Source organism: Bombyx mori, chromosome 19 (assembly GCF_030269925.1).
Source record: "Bombyx mori chromosome 19, ASM3026992v2".
In the NCBI taxonomy this organism is placed as follows: domain Eukaryota; kingdom Metazoa; phylum Arthropoda; class Insecta; order Lepidoptera; family Bombycidae; genus Bombyx; species Bombyx mori.
Genome location: NC_085125.1, coordinates 4,906,675 through 4,932,606, shown reverse-complemented (window position 1 = coordinate 4,932,606; position 25,932 = coordinate 4,906,675). Strand labels below are relative to the sequence as shown.

At 35.8% G+C, this 25,932-nt stretch overlaps 2 protein-coding genes across 2 annotated transcripts; both read right to left on the bottom strand.

The window, feature by feature from the left end:
* Window positions 1-1,018: 1,018 nt before the first annotated feature.
* On the bottom strand, window positions 1,019-15,066 carry LOC101745889 (dynein axonemal heavy chain 12). The gene is made up of 2 exons (XM_038017713.2): window positions 14,176-15,066; window positions 1,019-13,933 (listed from the first exon to the last, which is right to left on the bottom strand). The coding sequence occupies exons 1-2, from the start codon at window positions 14,308-14,310 to the stop codon at window positions 2,267-2,269; spliced, it is 11,802 nt and encodes a 3,933-aa protein (XP_037873641.1). The 5' UTR covers window positions 14,311-15,066; the 3' UTR covers window positions 1,019-2,266.
* Window positions 15,067-15,484: 418 nt separating this feature from the next.
* Window positions 15,485-25,540, bottom strand: LOC101737416 (store-operated calcium entry regulator STIMATE). Its single transcript, XM_004933380.4, has 6 exons — window positions 25,144-25,540; window positions 24,813-24,957; window positions 24,206-24,327; window positions 22,037-22,236; window positions 19,357-19,431; window positions 15,485-18,553 (listed from the first exon to the last, which is right to left on the bottom strand). Exons 1-6 carry the CDS (start codon window positions 25,265-25,267, stop codon window positions 18,464-18,466), a joined length of 756 nt encoding a protein of 251 aa, XP_004933437.1. The 5' UTR covers window positions 25,268-25,540; the 3' UTR covers window positions 15,485-18,463.
* Between the last annotated feature and the right edge of the window lie 392 nt (window positions 25,541-25,932).

The following is a 25,932-nucleotide window of genomic DNA, read 5'->3' as shown; positions in this document are numbered from 1 at the left end:
TATAGTTGTTATAAAAGTAGAATTCTCAAAATTTAAAGTTATTTATTTCTTGGTGAGCACAAAATGGCTTCGACCATACAGATACGAGAATTTACTGATCTTGGTGAATCACACACGTACAATACGTGTACTTTTTTTTATGATTGAAGGATTACTGGTGGCCCGGAGGCCTTTCCAGTTTCACCAGGACAGGTGGGCGAGCAAAGGCTCAGCCAAGAGGGGTGGGATTTGCTAACAGCTACCCGAGCGCCTCCGAAGGAGACCCAACAGCTCAAGGGTAGCTGCTTCGCGAATGAATCTACTACCGGATCGGAATCGCGACCCACTGAGAAGATCCGGCGGGAAACTCAGCGAGCTGATTCATGGGTTAGGTTCAATACGTATACAGTGTGCTTAGTGCGAGTTTTATAACGTTCTCGATAGCGTAAAAGGTAACTAGAATTTGTATACAGTTGGAACAGCGCCCCTAGCGGCAAACTTACGCAAAAGTTCCAACTCCATACAAATTTGAATTAACGTTTACGCTATCGAGAACGTTAAAAAACTCGCACTAAGCAGACTGAAGACCATCGCGGTCGTTCGTCAATTCTTCACTGAACGGAAGGTGTGCGTAATTTCAACGAACATATAAGTATATGTATGTATGTCTTTAAATCTCCCGGTCATCGTTCTCGAAGAACCCGTCGCTTGAAATGAAGGGCTCGGCGAGTAAGTCAGCCCACAGACACAGCCCACTGAGTTTCTCGTGGATCTTCTCAGTGGGTCGCGTTTCCGATACTTGTGGTAGATCCTGCGATGCACTGTTCTTGCTGGGGTTAATGTTAGCAAAGTCGTCAAGTTTGAGCCCCGCGAGCTCACCTACTTATTAAGGTTACGCTGAAATGGCCTCTCAAGGCTATCAGCTTAAGTAGAAAAAAAAGATAATAGTTGAAAGAGTTTGTGTAGGCTGCTGTTTTGTGGCTGTAGGAAAGTGCCCTACTTATTCAGAGTTTAAACTTCAGAAAGCAAAACTAAGGGAAAAGTTTCTTGTATTGTAAGTTTATTAATTATGTATACTCAGATAACAATATAAAGAAGTCGAAAATTAAAGTTATTATAAATAAAGCAAATGACGTGATTCGGATGCATTTATATTTATTATACATTATTTAATTACTAAAACTCATTTTGATAAACTACATCATAACTAAACTTGTAGAAATAGGTTCACGTGACATTCCTGGACGAATTGAATTTTTGTATTTTCTACGGGCACGCCACGTATGTGCAACGCGCGACATTCTACAAATAGGTGTATTTAACATAAGTACCTAATTATTTCATGATGGATACGATACTTTGACCTGCCTGATTACCTGCCCCCAGGTCAAACATTTCATTTTGTTTAAAATCTGAATTTTTGCCGGTATATTCCTACGATGATATGCAAATGCAAATAAGTAATTGTTTTATTTTATTCCACAGATAAAAACTTATTATTAAAAATATTCTATGGATTTTTTAAGCAAAAAATATTTGTTGATGCCAAATAATGAAATGTATTATTTTCTCACCTCATTTAATAATAGTATGGGAAAGTTTAAAAAAATAGTAATATCAGATTAATCGCTATTTACGGCACAGAACAGCCAAATTTTTTTAAAATTTAGGTCCTAAGCTGGGTGTGCCATATCCTGATCTGTTTAAAAATGGCGATTGTAATTAAAAGAGTTGTAATTTAAAAAACATAAAATCAGGTAATTATACGTCCCCCACATGCTCACAACACCATGCAGATCGTTGAGTCTCACATACCCCGCGCGCCCCTTTTGCGCGGGGACCTCGTAGGAGGTTCGGCCCTCTACCCGAAAAAAAAAAAAAAAAAAAAAGGTAATTATACGTCAAATCGGACTTCACAAGTTCAACGACGATCATGATAAAAACATGGAGTCTAAAATAAATCGAGTTACTAAAACGAATTAAATTAATAACACAAAGATTAAACTGATATAAGCTGTCTAAAGTGAACAAAATTAATTACATTTTTAAGTGAATTATACACATTTCTTGTACTGTTAATATAAAACAAAATTAGCTAACAGCCCCATGTGTTCCTGTGACAGCGTAAACTCCGTAGCTAAAGTTAAAACGACTTCATTATTACCATTCCACAGCCTTTGTCCCATACTTCGTTTCATTAAACTATGCGCTACATATCAAACGTAACGAATACATTAAACAACTTTCCTCTCGATAATTAAATTGTCACTATTTTTATTAATAAAAGTTAGTTATCTAACTGAAGAAGCAAAGCTACACTACGTTTAATCCAATGGGCAGATGGTTTGTCGGAGGGCAAATAAAAGGCTAACACGAAATTAGAAGAATGTCCAGTTGTGGCCAAAACTCCTTTCCTTTCCAGAGTCTTATACAAAGGACACTTGTACCTTGTGCCTTCATTGAATTCATTTTTCAATTTCGGGTAGAGCCATATTACGGGCATATTATCGTTCAATACTTTTGGTAGTTGTTCGGCTATCGCGTGTGTCTCACGATTCCACCTACCGCCATCCATGAAAAGACCCTGAACAAAAACACCCCATTTTGGAGGTGTAGTTTCATAGTCGACGTTGCGAATTTCAAAATCGAATACTAGCAAATCAATTGGTATCGTCTTTGCCCGGGCATAATTCTGAACGGACCCTGTTAGGAAGGCTTGCGTGAAAAAGAAGCCAGGTAACCAGAATGTCGGTGGTTTCCCATTTTGATACCAATCTTCTAACATAGATAATCGTTCTATAAAGTCTGCCACATAACTTGGCAAAGGTTTTAGGCTGGGATATGAGAATTTTCTCCAATTTTCTGGGATTTTACCTAACAACATTGCGTTAGATTGTAAATCCAATGCTGGGGACATCACAATTAAACCTTTTACAGCCTTTTGTAAGTCTTGTAATGAAGATTTGATTTCATTTAGTAATTTATTGAATCTTTCCATCTCTTGTATGAGTACGGTATTCATGGATTCATTGTAATCAACAGGATATTTTTTTTGTGCTATTTCAACATCAAATTTGGGAGGTAACTTCGACAAGATTTCCGATGCCATAAGAACCAAAATGGTTTCAGTATTACCCCCTTCTCCACCACTACCTGTTCCTTCAACCAGGACTAAAGAAGATGTAAGTTCCATTGAAATACTATAGTCGCGCGTTATTCCCGCGTTCATGTGTAATCCAAACACTTCTGGGGGTGGGTTAATTGGAACACTTTCTATGTGCTTCAAATAATCCTGATATTCACATCGACGAGGTAAGCCATACTGTTGACCGAGTTCACAGAACAAGTAATTAGGATCGTTGACTACGCCAGAATTCACATAATTATCTAGTATTGTTACGATTAGACGTCGATCCCAATCATCAGTCACGCGTCCGCCGTAGTTACATTCTCCTGTGAGGTATTTGATTGCCACGTACTGTATTTCTTCATATTGATTTAAAAACATTTGCAGTTGCATTACTGATATCTGAAAATCAGAATCGTTGAATCCATACTGAATGTTCCAACCAAGTGGACCGAACTTCTTACGTTCTTGTACAACTGCATGAAAAAAACTTATTCCATACAAGAGTTTGCTAAATGTTTTGTCTTTTCCAGGACATCCTTCATAAAACTCGGGTTCTTTTAATGGTTCTGAAATATATGAACGATTCAAGTTGTGTTGAAGTCCAGTAGGAGGTTCGTTTGTCATTTTGACGCCTACTTGTAAGACAGACTGAGGGAACTTGTCGGAAGGATAGCTAGTCAACCATAACCTGAAACTCAGATCGGTGTTCGTTAAATCAAAACCCTCGACAATTTTCTCGAGCACTGGAAGCCAAGAAACTGCCAAATGACAATTCTGCAGGCAAACCCAACCACCTTCACTTTGAGCTTTTTCTATCATGGCCCTTGCAATAGGTCCTTGACCTTGCCCCAGTGAAATAGAATTGAATCTGTGAGAAAAGCCCATTCTTTCGCAGTATTTGATCAGTGCACCCATTGGGTCAGAGCCAGGGGAGAGTATGAATATAAGTGGGGCAAGGCAGTTTGAATCTCCGAAAGATTTGCTGATGTCAAAAGGAGGTGGTGTAGTGTACTTTCGACCCATTTCTTTTTCGAGGAATTGAGAAACGGCTATAGTTAATTTATCTGGTCGCAGTACTCTGACTACCAGAAGTTTTTGAAATTGGGTTAATCTTTCATCCCAGCCTCCAGGCAATGTTTTATTCTGTGGCTCAATGTCGTCATACACTTCTTGCCATTTGATTATAGTTTTAACAAAGTCGTCTCTGAAAGCTCTAAATGCTTTTAAGTCATTCAGCCGACAAATTTCATCCCAAGCTTTGTCCGGTAGCCATTCCACAGGTTTTTTTAAATGATTTTCTACAGCTATACCACCTGTTATCAAGAACTTGTATTCGTCAACATTCATCTTCTCAGTTGAAAGCATCATCTTTGAGCACATTATAAAAGAGAACATTAACTTGTCTTTGTCGAAAAGAGAACGGCATACATTACTATACAAATTATAAGTAAAAGTATCCTTAAGAAATTTTAATCGCTTTTCTAGATCTTTTGATTTATTTGCGTTTTCAATAGATATAATATAAAGATTAATAAACCATGTCAACGAATATTGGTACATGGGGTCCACGTTTGGAAGTTCGGTCACACAATAGTATAAAACTGCTGAATGCGAGGCAATGGGCCTGTAACCCAATCTGAATTTTTCAATTATTGTTTCTGTTTCTAAACTAGCTTCTTGTTTTTTCATTATATCAATGGCTAGATTTTTAGATGAATCCAGTACTTCAATTGCGGACTCATCTTCCAAAATATCACCTTTCGTCTCTTGAAGTGTTCGTAATATATCATCTTCGACTTGTTTGAGTGCAGCTCTATTGGCTGCTCCCTGTACAATTAATTTTTCTCTTTTTTCTTGTAAATCCGGTCTCTCTTTTGCAACAACTATTCCTAACAATTGATCTTCTAAACCATCTTTTGTTAATGCGAAATTTATTAGGGTGACCTTATTAAATATCTCTGGTAAATAATGTGGATTTCTCAGTTTCGTTGTCATATATAATCTAAAATTTGGGTGATACTCTATGACATTATCACCAAGAGCAATAAATTCTTTTCCGCCTTGAAGGTAAGTGAGTTTTAGTAACACTGGATCCAATGGAGCTTCCACGTCTTCTAGCACACAGTCAATTAATGCTGGTTTCCCGTACTCCAAGCAAGTTTCTATAACTTTCATATAATTACCATCGGTGAATTTGAGTACCTGAAGATCATTCGTTTTCTCCATTGTTTTAATCCATTTATTTGCCTGACCCTGAGGATCGATCAGTAAAGACCATCGCATCGAGTTATCTTGAATGATGGCGTTATCAATTGAAAATAAATCTCTTGGTAATCCAGCGATGCACCAGTTTTGGATTTTAATATCAGTGCCCAAAACATCCTTAAAAACAAATTGCTCAGAGTGCGGCATATTAAGCTTGATTACAAGGTCACGCCACTTATCTATAATTTCTATTCTAATAGGCAAAGTGTACGGAGCTAAATAGGCGATTATACCACAGGAAACAAGAATATCTCCAGCAAGATTATCATACAGGGTTTGCAAGTTTTCAGCTGCTACAGTCCATCGCACTTTTTCACCTCCTAATCCGCCTATCAATTTTTCAGCTCTAAATAATTTATCAATACACAACTGCACTTCATCCTCTAAAGCTTTCTTTTTAATGTTAGCTTCTTCTAAAGCTTCATTCAGTTCAGCCAACTTAGCTTCTAATCGTGCTACCATAGCTTTTTTTTCTTCTAAAATAGCCATAGTTTGTGCAAACTCTTTTTCAGCAGCTTCTAATTTTGCTTTTTTTGGTGCTACCACTTTAGCTACAGCATCATACATATCCATAGCAATGATCCATTTACACAAACCCTCGGCGGCGGCAGAAGCTTTTGCTACTATGTGAGGTTTGAAATCTTTGTTTGAAAGATACTCCTTTCTGATTTTTTGCATTGTGGCTACCGGAATATTATCTTTATCAAAGTTTTTTAAAGAATCTAAAAAGCCCATGTCTCCTAAAATTCGCTTGCTTGGTCCCCAAAAGTCAAACATTTTCTTGCCAGGGTTATCAGGATCAGGAATTTTATCAGGGGGAATGCCTTTAATAACGCACACCGCAGCCATTACTAATTTAACGGTATATGGTGGATTTTTCATAGATTTCACAATTGTTATATCGGCTGGTTTCAAAGTATTCAAGGCTGCAATTGCGTCTTCTAATATTGGCAAAGCAAGAGCTAAGTCAGCTTCACAATCTTTTTTCAGTTCTTGGGCAGCTGCGGCTTGAACATTTGCGACTTTTTGGTCTTCTCTAACTTGTGCAGCGGCTTTATCTGCAATAGCTGTTTCAACTTCAATTTCTTGCATCATTTTTGCAGATTTTTCCGCCATTACTATTAGTTGAGGTTTTAAAGCATTCAAATCCCGTTGCATTATTGCTACTGCATCGGCAGCTTGGCCCAATTTATCGAGACCATTTGTATATCTGAGTTTGGCAGCTCTTAGTTCACGTTGTTTCCTATTCGTTAAGGTAGTAAAAGATTTAATTAAATCAAGGTATGAAGCAGATGTAATATAAGTTTCACGTCCAAAATGATTAAAAAAATCGATTGATACAATGCGAGCATCAACATGAAACTGTTTGCAGGCAATAACAGCAGAAGATTTGACAGGATCCGGCACATTTACTTTAACCATATAATGATGCGCTACCATTTCTAGTGCATCTTCTGGCCAGCTATCATACCAATCAATAGTGCAACAATTGACTAGTGATGGATATAATCGTAGTCTTGTTCTAAATGAGCTGCCTATAGGGCTAAAACATAAAACTATGTGAAGTTTCGCTTTGCATCGACCAACAAAAAATGCTAATATTTGTAATGGACTTATATCCAAATTTCTGTTACCTCCTTGAGCGGCTAAGCGCACCAATTCGAGTATTTCTTGTTTTTCATCCAAACCGTACAAATTCGGCACTTCTCCTGAGTTCAACAGGCTGTCTAAATTCTGAATATAGGATTCTTCTTTTATTTGACTTTCAGTAAATAAAAAAGTCGTATCTTTGTTGAGGCCACCCGATTCTCGGAGCACTAGCTTTATATCATCATGCCAATCTTTTACGCTGTAAGATTTAGTAATTTCTGGTTGAAAAACTTGTTGTCCTAAGATGGTACTAGCTAAACGTGTTAAAGACTGTCTGCCAGATCCACCAACGCCGACTAATAAAGCATTTCCCGATGGCATTGACAATATGCGACATATTTTCGATAAATGTTCCAAAGCATAATCAAATAATACTATAGTCATTTTAGCTTTGTGCATAGAGTTGTACTCAGAAAGCATAGAAACCGCTATATTTAGAAACACTTCTTTAGACGGAATTTCTTCATATCGTCTTTCTCCTTCTGCGCTGTCAGTATCTAAATAGCATCCAAACATCATTTTTTTTATATTTTCCTGATTTACTTCACCTTTTTCATCTTGATAAGTTTCCAAAGCGGATTCAAATGTATCTTTCATAAAATCTCTCGTAGATTTTTTTAGTACTCCGAAGAACCAGGCGCGATCTTGATCATCAACTAATCGGTCATAAAACACGCGCATTATTTCATGAATCCAGATTTTAATAAACGTCTTCTTATTATCGGCAGATTCTTTTCTTAGCAAGGCGCAACCTTGTATTACCCTAGAGAAATCTCTAAGATTGAAAATGTAATGTGATTTAGCTGGTGTAGGTCGCAAATTTTCTCTTGCTTGATCATATATATCCGTAGTGGCAGCTATAATATTTACTATAAAAGGTTGAGTATCTTGACCGAACCCATTCCTTCTCCAACCCAGTTGTAACAAGGACATGAATATTTTAGTCATACTTTCCTTTGAGAACTCGTTTATTGAATAAATATTAAAATGTCTTAACATCCTAGGGTATATCAATTGGCGACTTCCTCCCACTGGACCTATAGCTCCATAAAATATGGTGTCGTATATGAATAGCTTGTCGGTTGTTTTAAGATCATACCAATGTTTTTGATCAAAATATAATCGCAGTAATTCAATAGCGGGTTGTGCACCATAAACCTCTTTGGCGGGCATGTTCATATCATCTATAAATATTATAGCGTGTTTCCCTCTAGTAGGGCCATAATTATTTTTTCTCCTTTTCACCAACTTTGAAATAACCAAGTCTTGTGTTTGATTTGCAGAAGTAGTTGTTGTGAAAGTTATAAAGCCAGGTGTATACTTTTCCATATCCAAGTTGTTCATTAAAAAGTTTTGTACATAAAAGCTTTTGCCAGTTCCAGTCGGTCCTATTAGTAACAGCGGCTTTAAGTACTTTGAATGTAAGTTCAGTAAATACATGAATTTTTCAGTTTCTAGTGTTGGTATTACAGTTTGAAGAAGATTGATCTGCTCCTTTACTTGTACAGCCTTAACAGCATCCGGCCATGTTTTCCAACAGCCTTTTCCCTTATACATGTAAAAATGATCGATTAACATTCCTTCTGCAGGAATTGAAACGTCTATTCTTTCAATTTTTGATGGAATCCCTTTTTCTCCTTTAAAATATTCTTTCACTAAGTCGTCAAACTTTTCACGTGAGTCTGTATTCAGTATCCCTCCTAGGCCCCAAACAATGGCAGTCATTAGAGATGCTAGAAACCATGTTCTAGTATATTTTGTGTCTTCCTCGCCTTCGATGGCGTTATCCATTAACATCTCTACTAATCTCAATGTGCTTATAACTAAATTTACTTCGCCTGCCGTAACGAGCTGCCCGCAAAACTTCCTGACGTAATACACTAGCGGATCAAACAGCCAATCGCACATATCATAGATGTATTCTTCGTTTTCTTCTAACCATATAGGATTCAAAGTGTTTAGCCATGACTTATAAAATGGCATGAAACCAAGCGATGTCGATTCCATGTATATCATACCGCATCTAGATACGGTAGCAGGGGACGCTTGCGAAAGATCCATAACTTCAAAAATCATAGACATAACGTTCGACATTGCCATTACTTCACCCGACGTCAAACACAACTTCTTGTTGTCATCTAAAACTGTATTCATATTTTCGATCCACACAGCATCAACTGGCCCATCGAATACTATCCATTTCCGCACCGGAGTGTCTTCAGATGCAAACTCTCGAAACATAGTCGCCACTATTCCGTCCGTCCATTCGTACGATATTGGATCAAATGCACCATACAGTTGGCCCATCGTTACAGCCTTAGGATTTAAAACTTTATACGTGCATTCACAGCCATCGGGCTGATTTCGTTCATGTATTAACGACAACGCCTCCGAGAGTACTTTTAATGTCATAGACTTACCCGAGAATGGATTACCCACTAACATGAAACCATGTCTTACAATCATCATTTCATATGTTTGAATTACCTTTATCAAAAAACATTCCATTGGTTGTAGGTTATTGTTTTCACAAACGTCATGACATGCATTTAAAAAGTTTTCATAGTCAGGCTTAGGTAAAGAAATACCGGGGAACAAGTCTGATATTATACCTTCAAATAAAGGGACATCAAATGATAAAAATTTAGGCAAATTCACATCTGTTATCGACCTCAATAGTAGGACACTCTCACTTTCGTTCGGAAAGCTTCGTTTTAAATTACCAGCCGCCGACAATACTGTTTTCACTGCACGCATACCGTAATCGTAATGGTTTTGAGATGATAGCTGTTCTGAACACAAACGGTAAGTTGTTACTATTTTAATTGACAAACTTCTAGCATCGATAAAACCAAAAGAATAAAGTGATATTTCACCTATCATTGCGTAATCTGGAACCATCATGGCTACGGTGCGGAACAACACTTTTAGATTGTCAGGCAGCTCTGACCGACCGGCATAGCCAGGATTCATTGTTATACAAACGTAGCATGCTGGATTAAGTTTGAGGGTAGTACCTTCGAAATCAAATGTCTCTAAATGTTGTCTAACAGCCTGAACAATGCACAAAATCTGTTGAGCTATAACAGACAATACTTCAACTTCGATACGATTGAATTCATCAAAACACACCCAAGCTCCACAGGAAGCTAATCCTTTAAAGAACTTTCCCATTGCTTTGTAGTCTAAGCCGTCAGAACAATTAAAAACAACGCATTGTACTGCCAAAGCTTTGGCCAAGTCTTTAGTTGTTTCCGTTTTACCGGTACCCGCTGGACCTTCGGGAGCTCCATTTAAATGGAGATAGTAAGCGCCAATCAGCGTTCGATAGCATCTGTCTGTCAACGGAGTTATGACCAGTCGATCAGAGTTACCTAAATATTCATAAGCATAGTCTACGACCGCATTAATTATCTTTACGAAAACCCGTTCTTCCTCCCAATAATAACGTAGCTGAGCAAGCCACTGGAAGTCGGTTACCTCGGTAACTTTTTTTTTTATGAGATCCGATATTACATCTTTGGCGTGGACATCGATTACGATTAAAGCTTTAACTGTAATGCTGCTTAATTTCGTTAGATCTGTTCTACGAATAACAGCAACTGTTTCATTCAATTGCTTAGTCAATTCAGAGTGGAATGCTTGTAACTCACTTAATTTGTGAGTATTTAAACTTTCGTGGACATCAACTGCCCAATAAATTTGAGATATGGCTAACACAACCATTCCTTCCCAAGATAAAACCCATTCTACTCGACCCATGTTTGGATAGTCATAATAGGAAATTTCTGTTTCACTTTTTACAGCTTTAAGCATTTGTTCCTCAACTTGAACAAGCCACTTTTCTACTGAGCCTCTAGCAGCAGCAACGCTGATCATATCCAGAAATTCAACTTGTTCACCTTCCATAGATATCATTGCACTTATATTGAATTCTCCGTCGAAGACCAATCTATTTATACCTTCAAAACATTTTTTCAGATGTGGTTGAACTTTGAGTGGATTTTTAGTTTCAGACAAAATTTCTAACATTTCGTCATTTGATAAGAAAAAGAATCTCGGAAAATATAACCGCTTTTTCTCTAAATAGTTATTGACACCATCGTTGATTTTTTCTAAGAACGCAGTCGCAGCTCGGAACGCTTCCAAAATACCAGTACCTCCAGCAATTTCAAGTACATGTGGATCTTTATCTACTGATCCCATATATCGACGATATATATTATTAACTTCAACGAACATTACACCTTCTTCGGGCATTTGGGCAACTATGTCTTTGGAGGAAAATATAGGTAGTAAATAGAGCCACTGGCTCTGAACTTTTCCCCATTCATCAATAGTTGCGTTAACACGAACTATTTTTTCGTACCATGTTCTTACTTGAGCTTCGAATGGTTTTACAAATGCTGATCCTCGCATTCCAACGGTTTTCACAATGTGATCATCTAAGACACTTTGTATATCATCAAGTCCAGACAAAATAAATATGCCACTGTCTTTGTATGGACTAGTTTTGAAGCAAATATCAGTCCATTCTGCCATCATTTTGTTCAAGTTTGTTATGAGTGCTAATTCTTTCGTCGCAGCAACACTTATGATTTCATATTGATCTAAATCCCCCCATAAGTTGAAATTTATAATCTTTCTGAGTGATGTACCAGCTGTGGGTGTTAGATCAAAACCAGCGATAGTGGACATTTCGTCCCAGTGTCTTTGCACCAGAGCAGGATTACACATGATATGTGCCATTTGGACATTGGGTCTCCAATCCTTTATCTCTGCGACAGCTTGAGCACATAACTTCATTGGTGCAGGTAGATTATTAACATCTGGATCATCAACGAGTCCCTGGAACCTCTTCTCGACGCCCTCAGCTATTTGCTGCTTTATCTTGTTTCTGTAGTTTTTTGATATTTTCAGAAACTCTTTATAGTAAAAGTCATGATCTTGTTCAATCTGATTGTGATCAAGATACTCAAAAGGCCCATCCATCCAAGTGTAATAACTGCGTTTCCATCTATGTACCAAATAAACAAGGCTATAAAAAGGTATTATGAACTCTTTCAGCTCCTCCAGCTCGGGGTAATTTGTTACTGGAAATTTAAAAGTGGTTTCTTCATTATTTATCCATGTCACAAGTTTATCGCAATCGTGCAAGCGATGAACGAGTTTTCTTAAATATTCCAAATATTCAAGCGTGTGGTTCACATCATCCATGTTATCAAGTAACTCGAGATAGGGCGTCATGTCCGTGACTTCTTTGTTCAAATAGGCAATCTTGCCCAATAGACTTTCCTCCATGTCAGCTTTGAAGGTTTCATAGGCCGCAGCATTTTTTTCGAAGATTGGTTTAATATCTTTGAGCCAATTTACAGTTCGTGTGTTTGATTTTACATGGTCCGAAGAAAGTGAAGTCATCTCTAATAGATTTGATATGATGTTAATTTGAACTAGTATTCTTTCCTTTAATGCCTCAACTAAAACTGTTTTTGCGTGTAATATATAAACGCCTTGCTCTATTAATTCAGTAGCGTTTTCAGGTTCTTTAAGGGCTTTAGCTGCTATAATTTCGAACTCTGAACAAATGCTTTCATTTTCCGCCATGTGTCCTTTGACGATACCGGCGATGATGTCATTAACAAATTCGAGGGCTCTGGACTTCAAGCCGTCAACCATCCTTAGTTGACACACAACAGCACAATTAAAATATTCATTTTCCAGAACGGCTGTAATATTTGAATCTATGTCTTGGTAGTATTTGATTTTATTTCGCAACTCTTCAAATGCCTCAGTCTCATTGATAAATTTCTCTAGAGCCTCTTTAGCTGGTGTTCCGTACAACATATTATATTCCTGTCGTAATTTTTCTACGTATTGGTTTAAAGGTTTAAATACTATATTTAATTGTTGCTGTAGTCTTTCGTGGCCGTCTTTATGTAACCACTCATTGTACACGACAGGCAAAGCGTCATAATTGTAAGGTATTTTTAGATATTGTTCAATAGGCATGAGTCTTTGTGATATATGAGAAATGGCATCTGCTATATTGTGGAAAACTTCATAAATAGTCTCAAGGGTCGGGTCATAAATAAATTCTCCGTCGAAATCTAAACATACATTCAATACAGGTATAGCTTCGGGATCCTTTAAAAAATCTATTATAGCGTTTATTGATTGACGCATTAGCTCCTGTATCTGCATGGAAATCATTTTAGTGGCGCATTTAACAAAATCGTTCACTTTCCGCGGCTTCATGCCTTTGAGACACCTTGGATTCTTCAGCCACTGGACAAGTATACCGTACCAAGTGCTCGAGACCAAGTAATCGGCCCGTTTTATTTCGTCTAAAACTTTCAGTCGAAATTCATCCAAGCTCATGGGCCCTTTGGCTCTGTACTTCGCCAAGTCGATAATGTGTAACGGGAACGTTTTCTCGGATGATTCAAGAATCAATCTTATAAAGGGATGCAACAAGAGGGAGCCGTCTTGTAATTTCCTTCTGTACTTCAGCAGTTTTCCATAATTCGATGTGACTCCTTTAAATTTGAAATGTGGTTCTTCATATCTTTTACGTGGCACCCCTGGCACGTCTCGAATTACCGTTTTCACAGCCAGATCGTGGAGGTTACGATCCCACTCGTCTTTGCTCTCATTCATGAGCTCTTCCACGAGCGTCGGAAAGGACTGTCGAAGGTTCGCCGGAATCAGATTACGAATTTTTCGCTCCCAAGATTTTAGCATTGGGGGTGCTTTAATTTTCTCGGCGCATTCTCGCAGGACACCGATGTGTTTCGATTGAGACTCGACAAGGCGATCACGTTCGTACAGTTCGAGAAGGGGTCGTGCTATTTCCACTTTCCTTTTAGTAGCTTTCTCTTCTAAAATCTTCCGAAACTTAGCCTGCTTATCCTGTTTCAAGAAAGAAAACCTATTCAGTAAGTTTTCGTAATGGATGATATAGTAGGTATATATATATATTTATATATAGGTAGCCTGTGGTTTGGCTATGCCCTTGGTACTCCTGAATCCTTGAGCAACAGTAACCACCCACCATGGGGTAGACCATGCTCGTCTACCTACAAAGGCCATAAAAACAAAGTATATGGATACATTCCCAGCAAATAATTAATAAGTAAACTATATGTACCTACCTTGATTCTATTGTATGGCGGCAAAGGTGTGAAAGGCAGTTTGTCCATCATGTGAATATCCGGTACCGGCGGCATCACCGGAACTCTACACCCGTTCTTAGTCTGAAGTAACTTCCTTAAATCCCTTTCTTCCATTTTGAACTAATTGCACAACGAATATATTTCTTTATTACGCACAATTAAATAAATACCAAAAAACAATTCATAAATAATATTATTTATTTTATGGATACTAAAACGACGCGCATGTTAGTTTTGTTTTAGTGAACTATTGTTATTGTCATAGCAACTGCCATCGATAAATCTTGACAAAGAAGTTAACGTTTGTCACGCGAATCGGGCCATACTTTTTTAACGTTCCTTTACATCTGTAATAGTTTTTATTATCACCACAAGTATGTTACGAGGTCTAATGCGCCTCGTCCGTTTCTTCGTTGCGGTGCGCTCAAGACAGACATGAATATGGTGTTCTGTTTGAACATAAAGCCCCCTGTGAATGGGTTAGTTAGTTAAGTTATCACAATATCGTATTGTTTAAGATTATATTATTTGTTGACCTTCTTCTTCTCAATCGTGTCACTCGTGACAAAGTGGTCGTGATCGTCATTTAGACTCACGATGTCCCGTCATCTCTCCCTGTTCGAGACCATTCTATTTGTTGACAACTTAAATATTTTTTCATTAAAGTAAATGCGGTGATGAGCACAAACACACATGATACACACACACACACAAAAAACTATAGAACGTAAGCTTTTTGAATCATTTGGAATCGCTGTTTTAATTTTTAGTGTTTAGTGACTATCAATAACTGTAGGTACGAAGTTATTATGACTACTCGTGCGCCACCTATCGGATTTTGATACAAACAAATGAAATAAAAATATCCATTTTAACATCTTTTTTGTTAGTTTTATTTGTGTCTACCTATGTAAGCCATTATTTTAAAACAATTTACCCAACCAAATTAACAAACGTATATCGGATAGATGAAAAACAAGAATTTTTCTACATTGACCAAATATCCTGACCAGGACTACCAGGTTAACAATATCAATAGTTTCATTTTAAATTATTTTTATTTAAACTATTATATTTTTATTTATTATTAATCGTTTTCATTTGGCTTTTTTTCGTGAATGAGGGATTGGTGGTGGTGGTGGGAGGTGGCCCAGAGACCTTTCCAGTTACACCAGGACAGGTGGGCTTCATTGGACTGCAAATCATAAGTAATAGTACATAAGTCTGCAAGTACAATAAATACAACACTATGTTGCATCGCAGTATACACAAAATAAAACTCAACAAAAACATATCGTATTATATTTGCACAAACAATTAAAATATGCATAAAATATATCATAAGTAATCCAATATATACATGTATTATTATTTTTACAAAACATTTTCCTTAACCAATATTTACATCATTTATTTATAAGGTGTTAATAAAAGATAAAGCTACAAAAATATTCGAATTCATTTTTAGATTTTATTCATTTAGAGCTGCACTTTTTAACGTATCACCAGGCATGAAAGGGTCAAATTGATTTGGTGAATTACGACTATGGGGCGAAAAATTAAAAATATATGTAACTAAGCTTACTAATAATTCCTTAGCCACGTGAAATATCATAATGCTAATTCAAGAACGCACGATGGATTTTTTCAGAACTAATCGCCAGGTGTTCTTAAACGACATTATTATTGCAAAAACCAAAATTTCTACTAAATTTAAATTCTCAAATATTTTTTCATTAACACCTTATTCACATTTTATTAAAATGGCAATTAATTTAATATCATTCGTTCCTGTAGCAATGGAGGGTAAAATCAGATCGAAATACAAACACGTTTAGGTTATTTTCAGATGCAGGCGCGTGCATTTTTTCTTAGATACTTCTTTTTTTCACGGGATTTTATGATCTGGTAACTAAGACCTTTAAGTCATGTCTTATTTTAATTTATATTCTTATTTTTATGAAAAATGATAATATGGAGTGAAATGAAATGAAGATGATTAATTTGAGACATTAATCAACTGAGATGAATTTAAATGAAATGAGATGATATGGGATGAAATATAATCTCAGTAAAATGTGGTCATTGACTGAGATTTTTTTAGAAGACTTTTTGGAGGATCCCGAGAAGTTACGTCCAGCGGCTTTATTTCATTTTCCCACATCTGTGCACTTACACAGATATTAAACCACCGTTATTACACATTTAAACCTGAAGAAACACTAAATAGGCAAAATAAAATAAATCACACAATGTCACTCCTCGCGTTCCCGCCAAAAAGTCCTCAGATACTTGGATTCTTACCACAGACTATTCATATTTTTTAGGCTCTAAAATAAAATCGTGTCAACAATATGTGAGGTTAAGTACAAATGTCTAATTTAATATTTTTATTTGTGATGTTGTACAAAAAATTTAAATAATCCGTCTTAACATAGATTACAATATCAAAATCATTAGGGAACATTTTCATTCAGAGCTATTATTGTGTGATGTCTAATAAAAATAAATCATTTTTTGTCTTTTATGACTGGAAGGCGTTTTTTTTAAATACGATCTTCTACTGTGATCGCCGTGAACCGTGAACTGCCTTATATAATGTAAACGACTCGCTAGAACACGTAATTTTGTTTTTCTCTCTCTTCTTTGATCTAAAGGTCAGTTAACTTGATTATTGTACTACGGGGTTCGGAATCAGTCGCAATCCTTAACATAAAGATGTTTGTCTTTCGCAACACACAATGTGCACGTCGTTGTCCCGTTGGTGTTACTAGCAGCCACAGCACGAAAGAAATCATTGAATCAATGTCGACACGCCAGGATTTATTTTCATTTTTTCTGAACGTTTTTTTTTTGTAGTATTATTTTGACATTAGCAAACATTAGAATTGCCAGCACATTAAAATTTATTCGGTTTTAGGGCCCCAAGCAACGACAGACAGCCACGTCATGACGCAATATGGCTGATTTCAAAATAAAATTAACAATGTAGTATTGTTATTCGGTTTGCGCGAGTCGTAGACATTATAAAACAACTTTTACAAATTAATTACCGCGTTTATTATTTTCATTTTATTATTTCTTATACTACGAATATTTCCCAGTTTTCGTGGTCAAGGACGACTAAAATAATGATATCGACTTCATAAAATAAAAACAAAAAAATAATCGAATTAGCGAGATATTCCAACAGAATTTCAGTCTCGGTTCGATGTGTCTTTTCAAAACAATTCCAAATACATGGCACTATAGATGTTATAACAAGCATAATAATAATTGTGTACTTATAAGTTATGCGTCCTTTTCACTCGGCCCGCTAGTGCAGAAAGCGCGAGCAAGACGTAGCACGTGATCCTACACGATCTCAGCAGTATTATTAAGAACTAACATAAATTTTACTATAGGAACATTATACAACAATTCATTTCATAAATGAGACGTATAAAAATATTTTACTCTTCGAAAAAAATTGGACGTGAATCTGTTAAAATGACTGAACTCACAGTGTTATAGGGAGCTAAGCATTTATTAGTCTCATTATATTTACGAATGCGAATCTTTGGAATTTTGTATGGAAGTGAATTGAAGCCTTAGGTAGCATTATAAAATTCCAATTATTATCCCGGTATTATTTAGTTTCGAGAATAAACCAGATATATCAAGAAAATACGTGCATTATTTTTTCTATAATTTTGTTTTTAATTATTTTCCAATGATTGTTGTCCGATAAACAGTTGCTTTTATTAATCAAATTACGGCATTGAATAATAACAACAATAGAATTTCTTGGTTCGTTTTTAATTATGGGCGTTTATTACCATCGGTTTAGATTTCATAAATGACTGTTGTCTTGTTTGTTAAAAATTTTAGTGAATTAAAAAGTCGTTATGTCTATAGATTTTTCTCGGAAGTCCGACCTCTGGAATATCATATTTAAATTTATTTATAAAGAGGTAAAACAAAAACAGTTATGTTTAATTTTCTAGGCTGTTTGTCAAACGATGTTCTTTGCTTTTTTTTTAAATGCAACTTTATAGCAACTAAAAAAAATCGGTCCATAAAATGTCTGTTGTTCTATTGGTTCTCTTTTAAGTTTCTTTAGTCTAATGGCTTATCCCGTTTCCGCGATCGAAACAATCTCTTTATACCTTTATTAATGAAAACAATTCTGAACTTACGGAACTAGCAGTCGGTCGGTATTCTAAACGTTACTATTACTAAGAGATTACGATACCACAGCCCGTTGCGTTGTGGGCTTCCTGTTTTGTCATACGCTAGCGCCGAGCAGCCGCTCGTCGGCCGAGTGCTCGTCCTCTTCCGAACCAGACTTCTCTTTCTTTATCGATTGGTATCTCACCTGTTATTAAAACGGATTTAACGTAAATAAAAAAAAATATATTTCTTTTATTTCTGCAACTGAACAAGCAAAGGGAACATAGTTCGCACAGCCAAATCTTGTAATATTATCTACGTGTATTTTTTTCTTGTGTGCATTTTCGTCCCGGCTAGTTGCGTAATTTTATACACGAAAAGCCTTGTATACACCCAGATGTCTCAAAGCGGGAGTTTTACTAGCCCTGAGTCGATTATTTTTTACATAATATATGTTATTTTGTTTGCCGGTGGCACTGTGAGCCCAAATGGGTCGATACAACTGTTCATATCCATTTCCGTTTTAAAATCACTTTGTGATCGTTTCCCAATAATAAGTTTTGATCGAAAAGTTTTCATATAATATTTTACTAACGTCCCTTTTCTGAAAATCTTGTCCGTAAATACAGCTAGGACGTAAATCAACATAATTATTCATTCAGGATTAGGACAACCGTTATTTCAATGCAGTTACAAATATGGACTCACGTTTGAAGATAACATTTCTATGGGCTTCGGTAACCGTCTACACGTGGGTCGTAAGCTTACCAAATAATTTTGTGATGTTCGGCACAGTTTTTGAAAGCAGGGCGATAATTCCGTAAAATAAGTACTGATAGTGCCCATATTTTAAGGCCAATTATATTATCATGTATAACAATTATTAAATTACAACTTTACTAACATTAACTAATGTTGACGACTAAGATTAACGACCTCGGTATCAGTTAATGACGTACTACTAAAAAACACATTAACCCAACAAATCGAAAAACGAATCATTCTTACCTTAGTTTTAATTTTAGTACTGACTCCTCTGGGATGATACATTAGGAAGTTATCTGTCACCCAGAATATTAGTATCTGTAACATAGATAAATTATTACAAAATAAAACGAACGAGATCATGAGAATTAAAATTAAAAAAATGTCAAATAATTTTGGGACCATTTTACTAGTGGCGTGAAGCACTCGTGAATGGATTTCAATGCAAGTTCTAGTTGTATCGAGAATTAATCATACGTCCACTGTAGTAGAATCTTTTATCCAAAATTATATAGACTTATGTATATCATTTTCAAAGTTAGCGAGGTAGTGTTCACATCACAATGTCTATGGTCCATAAGTCTACAACAACAATAATATCTTCTTTAAAGGCATTTCATATGTCCGACACTGAGGTCATTTGGTTTAACCTATTCCTATAATCTACTCGTAATGTTGGCCACGACTGCGCGATCTCGGTTGATTTGATAATTATTTAGTTTTATCATTTAATATAAACTTAGGTTTGATTCGACGAATATAGTAATATTTAAGCACATATTTAAACGTATTTAAGGATATTTTATTTAATGTAGTGGTGGTGGTGGTAATGTAATAGTAAGTCGTCGTGGCCTAAAGGATAAGACGTCCGGTGCATTCGTATCGAGCGATGCACTGGTGTTCGAATCTCGCTGGCGGGTACCAATTTTTCTAATGAAATACGTACTCAACAAATGTTCACGATTGACTTCCACGATGAAGGAATAACATCGTGCAATAAAAATCAAACCCGCAAAATTATAATTTGCGTAATTACTGGTGGTAGGACCTCTTGTGAGTCCGCACGGGTAGGTACCACCGCCCCGCCTATTTCTGCCGTGAAGCAGTAATGCGTTTCGGTTTGAAGGGTGGGGCAGCCGTTGTGACTATACTGAGACCTTAGAACTATATCTCAAGGTGTGTGGCGCATTTACGTTGTAGATGTCTATGGGCTCCAGTAACCACTTAACACCAGGTGGGCTGTGAGCTCGTCCACATATCTAAGCAATAAAAAAAAAAATGTGGGTATCACCACTCTACCGTTAAGCAGTAATGCGTTTTGGATTTATATTATGATGGGTAGCCGTTGTACCGTAAAACTGGGAATCAGAACTAATGTCTCAATCTGGCTGGTAGCATTTACCTTGTTGATTGATGCCTATGGCTCCGTTAACTACTTAACACTAAGTGGGCCGTGAGTTCCTTAACTCATTGAAGCAATAAAAAAAATCTTTTTTTTAAGATAATATGACCTGGTAACTAAGACAAAAAAAAACTCCAACTTCCATAGTACAGAGTATATACCTTATGTTTGCGGGCGTGTGGGATTTATCCCCCGTTTTTATTTATTTATTAATTATTATACTAGTGAATCTTTTTTTTTCCTACCTCTTCTAGAAACCTCGAGAGGTTATTCTAGATTCACCGAGATCAAGAGAAACCCATTTCCATAGGAAACAACTCGAAAGATAATAATTTAATCATTTGCCCGCTTTGTAAGATTAATATAATAATTACGTAACAGCAATCTTAGACTTTAATATGTAAAGACTATTTGATTTTTAACACAATCCGTAGGTACAGTTGGAATATACACTGGAAATGTGAGCACATCTTACATTGGCTATGATTCCTTGTTTTCATTATTACATCTAAGTGTAAGTTTACTGGTGGTAGGACCTCTTGTGAGTCCGCGAGGGTAGGTACCACCACCCTGCCTATTTCTGCCGTGAAGCAGTAATGCGTTTCGGTTTCAAGGGTGGGGCAGCCGTTGTAACTATACTGAGACCTAAGAACTTATATCTCAAGGTGGGTGGCGCATTTACGTTGTAGATGTCTATGGGCTCCAGTAACCACTTAACACCAGGTGGGCTGTGAGCTCGTCTACCATCTAAGCAATAAAAAAAAAAAGATTTTATACTGCGGTCACTATCATTGAATACACAATTGACAGTATTATATTTTTTTCAACATTGTTTAGCCGGAAGATATCGTTGTTGGCGATAAGATTTGTACAATTTACATAATAACTAATTTAACTCAATGTGTGTACAATGAAGAATAAATCTACGAGTATAGTTAATTATAATACATATTATGAACGTATGTTCGTCACACAAGCACGAAATAATGCTTCATCGAATATGAAATTACGCAGAGTTTATATTTTATTTATTGCCTTTCTAGGCAGACGAGCATACGGCCCAATTGATGATAAGTGGTTACCGTCGCTCATAGACATCAGCAATGTCAGGGGCACAGTCAAGCCGCTGTCTAGCACAAACCTTAAGCTCTTGTGATACTTATGACTAATTTTAATGAAAACGACAATGTGTTCGCTATTTCCCTTATTTACCTCCTAACCGATCAAAATGCTAAACAATTCAACAAATTAAAATTAAATTCACAAATCAGAATTTAATTTAAAACTTCTTTTACGGTTTCGTCACGTGATCACGGTCAAAAATATGTAAAGTATTCAAAACATTGGAAATAATATATAAAAAAACGGAAACAATGTAAAAGTAGTTTTAATTGCGTAGAACTTTATCATGTCTGAAGCTAAGATGTGGAACGGACGTTATGAACTCGACACTAATGAATCGATGATCATGATTCACTTGTCAATATATACGTTAATGATAAACAACACGATTATACTCACATTAACAAAGAATGGTATTATAAGCATAACGACAGCTAGCTCCAGGCGCGGATCGGACACCGGAGACAGTCTCAACGTGGACAGCACCGCTACCACAGGCGGGAGGCGCAACACCAGCGCCAGGACAGACTTGGCAAATGTTGCTAGAGCCGCGTATAATATACACTGGCATATCCACGCGGAGCACATTGGAGGTTTACCTGTAAATATTGGGTTATTCGAGCGTGTCCCAATTATCATCATCATCATCAGCCTATAGCAGTCCACTGCTGGAGATAGGCCTCTCCTCTCCTGGAGATAGGCTTCTCTCTGTTTCCAATGCCAAATATTTGTACAGCTCTGACCATCTCGATTCAAACAAATAAACTGTGGATACGAATTGTAATACCTATATAAATTACTAGCCGTACTCGCCCGCTTCGCTGGCCATTTCAAATTAACATTATTATTTATTGTCATTATTATTAGGGAGTCCAACACGCATATAAATATTAGCCTACCCATTAAGTACATGTATTTTCTACATGGATACCAAGTTTCCAGTCAATCGGATGCATGGTTCAGTAGTTATAACGGAACATCCGTAAAAACCACTGTAGATTTATATATTAGTATAGATATAGATGGACCTTCAAATAGATATGCCCGATTGCGTCATAGCAGATATAGGTACGACGTTGGCCCAAAACCATGTAAGCTGATATAGTCATGATGTACTGAACATTATTACATAGGTTAAAAATATTAAAAAAAATACATTCCAAATTATCAAGCTTGAACAGAAACACATTTTGCCTCTTTTAGGCTATGGAATATGGATACCTCAAAATTACCGATTGCTCTAAAAATTGGGGTCTCAGTATTGTCTGATTACAAACAATATGTATATATTACATATAGGTTAGTTGGTAATCCTAAATCATCTAACACAGAATTAGCATTTCATACCTTTTTTTTAATATTCTGTCTTTCGGGGTTTGTGTTTATTTGTCAATATCTCATTTATTAGACACCAACAATATAGGATAAATGATAGAGGAAATGCATTAGTAATCACATTAAATTACTAATATAAGTTCCATACTCAATGGAATTAAGGAAAAACTTGACAAACCCAAAATAATTTTTTTTAATCACTTACATCATGGAAAGCTGCAAGTGTATTTCGTAAAATAATAATCATACAGTTTACACTAGTAATCCACTTATAGAAATGAGAATAACATCCTCAATCAACATTGAAATACATCCATAAGCCTTCGAGTTAAAGGAAGCCATATAAAGACTTGTGGTTCAGAGGCAATTGATATAAACATATCCATTACTTGTACACTATATGAAGTACTGCTAAATGTAAAACAGGACAAGCAATGATCTTTATAATTGCAATACTTATTCAATGATACAGTTTACACAGATGGTTTATATAGGAGCGCGACTGTTTTGTATGCAGTTTGCAGGAATTACTGTGTAAACATATTTACAATGGAAATAAAAGTTATATTTATTTAATCATATACATTTGACACTGACCTCTGAAGATATTTTACTTCTTTATTCATCTATCTGTTTATTGTTTCAATACCTTGCCCCATAGATGCAACCTAAGCATAATTTAGCTACTTCGATTAACAGGGAATGGCCTGTTAAAATATACTTTAGTCTATGCACCTATAGGCTAAACCACCTTACTGATTTTTTAAGGGGGACAGCTATATTTTGAATTTTATATCTGTGAGCTCAGATAGCTGTTTAAAAAAATAATGGCACTAAAATTATCCAATAAGTAATAGACAGTGTTATTGCTACCACCTATGAATAATAATAGTTATATTATTCGTAGGCTACCACATTCTGGCTAGATAGTCCATTAAAGTCTTGAATGTTAACTATCTAATCTAAGGGAAAATATTTAGATGGTAAATTTAACATTATAAATGTTGACCTTCAAAAAAGGGATTACAGATACATCTCAGTTGATATATCATAAAAGTAACAGATATACCATATTCCCAAATGAAACATACATATTTTTTTGTAAAAACTACACACACCGGAGTTAGATCTTATAAAGATGGATTGAGATTGAAATGCAAATAATATCATTGTAGTGACCAAATGAAACTTATTTTTTATAAAACTTCAGTTAATATAAATTAGGCATCTTACCATATTCACCAAAATTTATCAATGGTATGTCATAAACTCTTGCACAGTGCTGAGCTAATCTGATTCCCGCCCATATTATCAATAAACCTAAAGTTGAATCCAACATAAAGTTTACAATGTACCTGAAAATAAAAGGTTTGTTTATTAAAAACTAGCTGACCCGGCAGACTTCGTAGTACCTCAATCGATAAATAAAAGACCTAAACTTTTATATAAAATAAATTTAGAACAAACAAAATGAATCCGTCCGACGGGGGACACATCAAAGGTAAAACAAAATTGTTATTTTTATTTAATTCTGGGCATTTTCATATTTATCTACCTTTTAAGCCTTCTCTGGACTTCCACAAATAATTCAAAACCAAAATTAGCCAAATTGGCCCAGTTGTACTCGAGTTTTAGCGAGACTAACACAGCAATTCATTTTTATATATGTAGATAGATTGCATAGAATTCAATTAATAAACTTATAACAAGTGTTTACAGTTTAATAGAACATATTAAATGTAATTGTACTTAAAATCTTTTTTTTTTTCATTCAATTATGTTTAAAGCTAATGCATATATTATAACCAATAATACAATCAGAATAGAAATGAACATATACCATGTGCATGGGTTTCCGGTAAGATGTGGTGAGAGCCAAACATTTGCTGCATGAATTATAAGAGCTCCTAAGCCTTGCTTTGATGTGTCGTAAAACCATATCAGCCATGGCCTTCTGGCGAAACGTGGTTCACAAAATCTCTTACCTGAAAAAATAATAAGTGTTTCATTTTAATATTGTTATTCTAAATATTTAAGTATATTAATGCTAGCTAGTTTTTCATACAGATCAAAGTATTCGAAATTTTGTATGTCTAATGTTGACAATAATTTGTTAGAAAGTTTGTTTGGAACCTTGAAATATTAAAGGTGAATGATGTTCTAAAACCTACCTATTAAACAGGTAAATGCTAAAACTGCCAAAATAATTTGCATGAACCACCCATATGTATCGGTAAGAGCATCCTTCGAGCAATGCGGCTCGGACCAGTATATGTAATCCGAACTATTATTCATTTTTTCATTACTTTAAGATTTACACTGTAAACACTTGACTTATCACACTATTCAAGGAGTACATCAAATCACTTTGAACAAAAACAATATATTAATTTTATATTAGAAGGAGAATATCTACATTCAATATCAACTACGTTTTGTAATTTTTTTAAAATTTTATCAATTTACGTCTGTTATTGCTTTCCGCCTGTTCTAAATAATTAAAAATTAATAATCTACCTAAATTTCTGTCAATTTCTTTACTCTTTGGACGCTGTCAGTGAGTTGTTTGACAGTTGTCAATTTAGTTTTGGTTCATCTATTCGACAGGCAAGGAAATTCTAGTTCACACAAGGAACACATTGTAAGACTATTGTAAAAGATCGAAATCATGTCCTATCAAAATGTAAAAGCTCCTGGATGAAATTTAGTACGTGAAATATTCAAAAACTTTTGTATTTAGAAACATCCATAAGGATTACTAATCGCCCTGCAAAAAATGAGACGTACCACTTCTCACATCAAATGAACAACCGCTGCTCCACGCCTCAAATCGAAACACATTACTCCTTCACGGTAATAAGTGTGGTGGTATCTATAGGTGTGGGCTCACAAAGCTCCCTGCCATCAGTAAATATGCAAATTTTTTTGCAGATGTGGTTTTTTTACAAAACGCTATTATT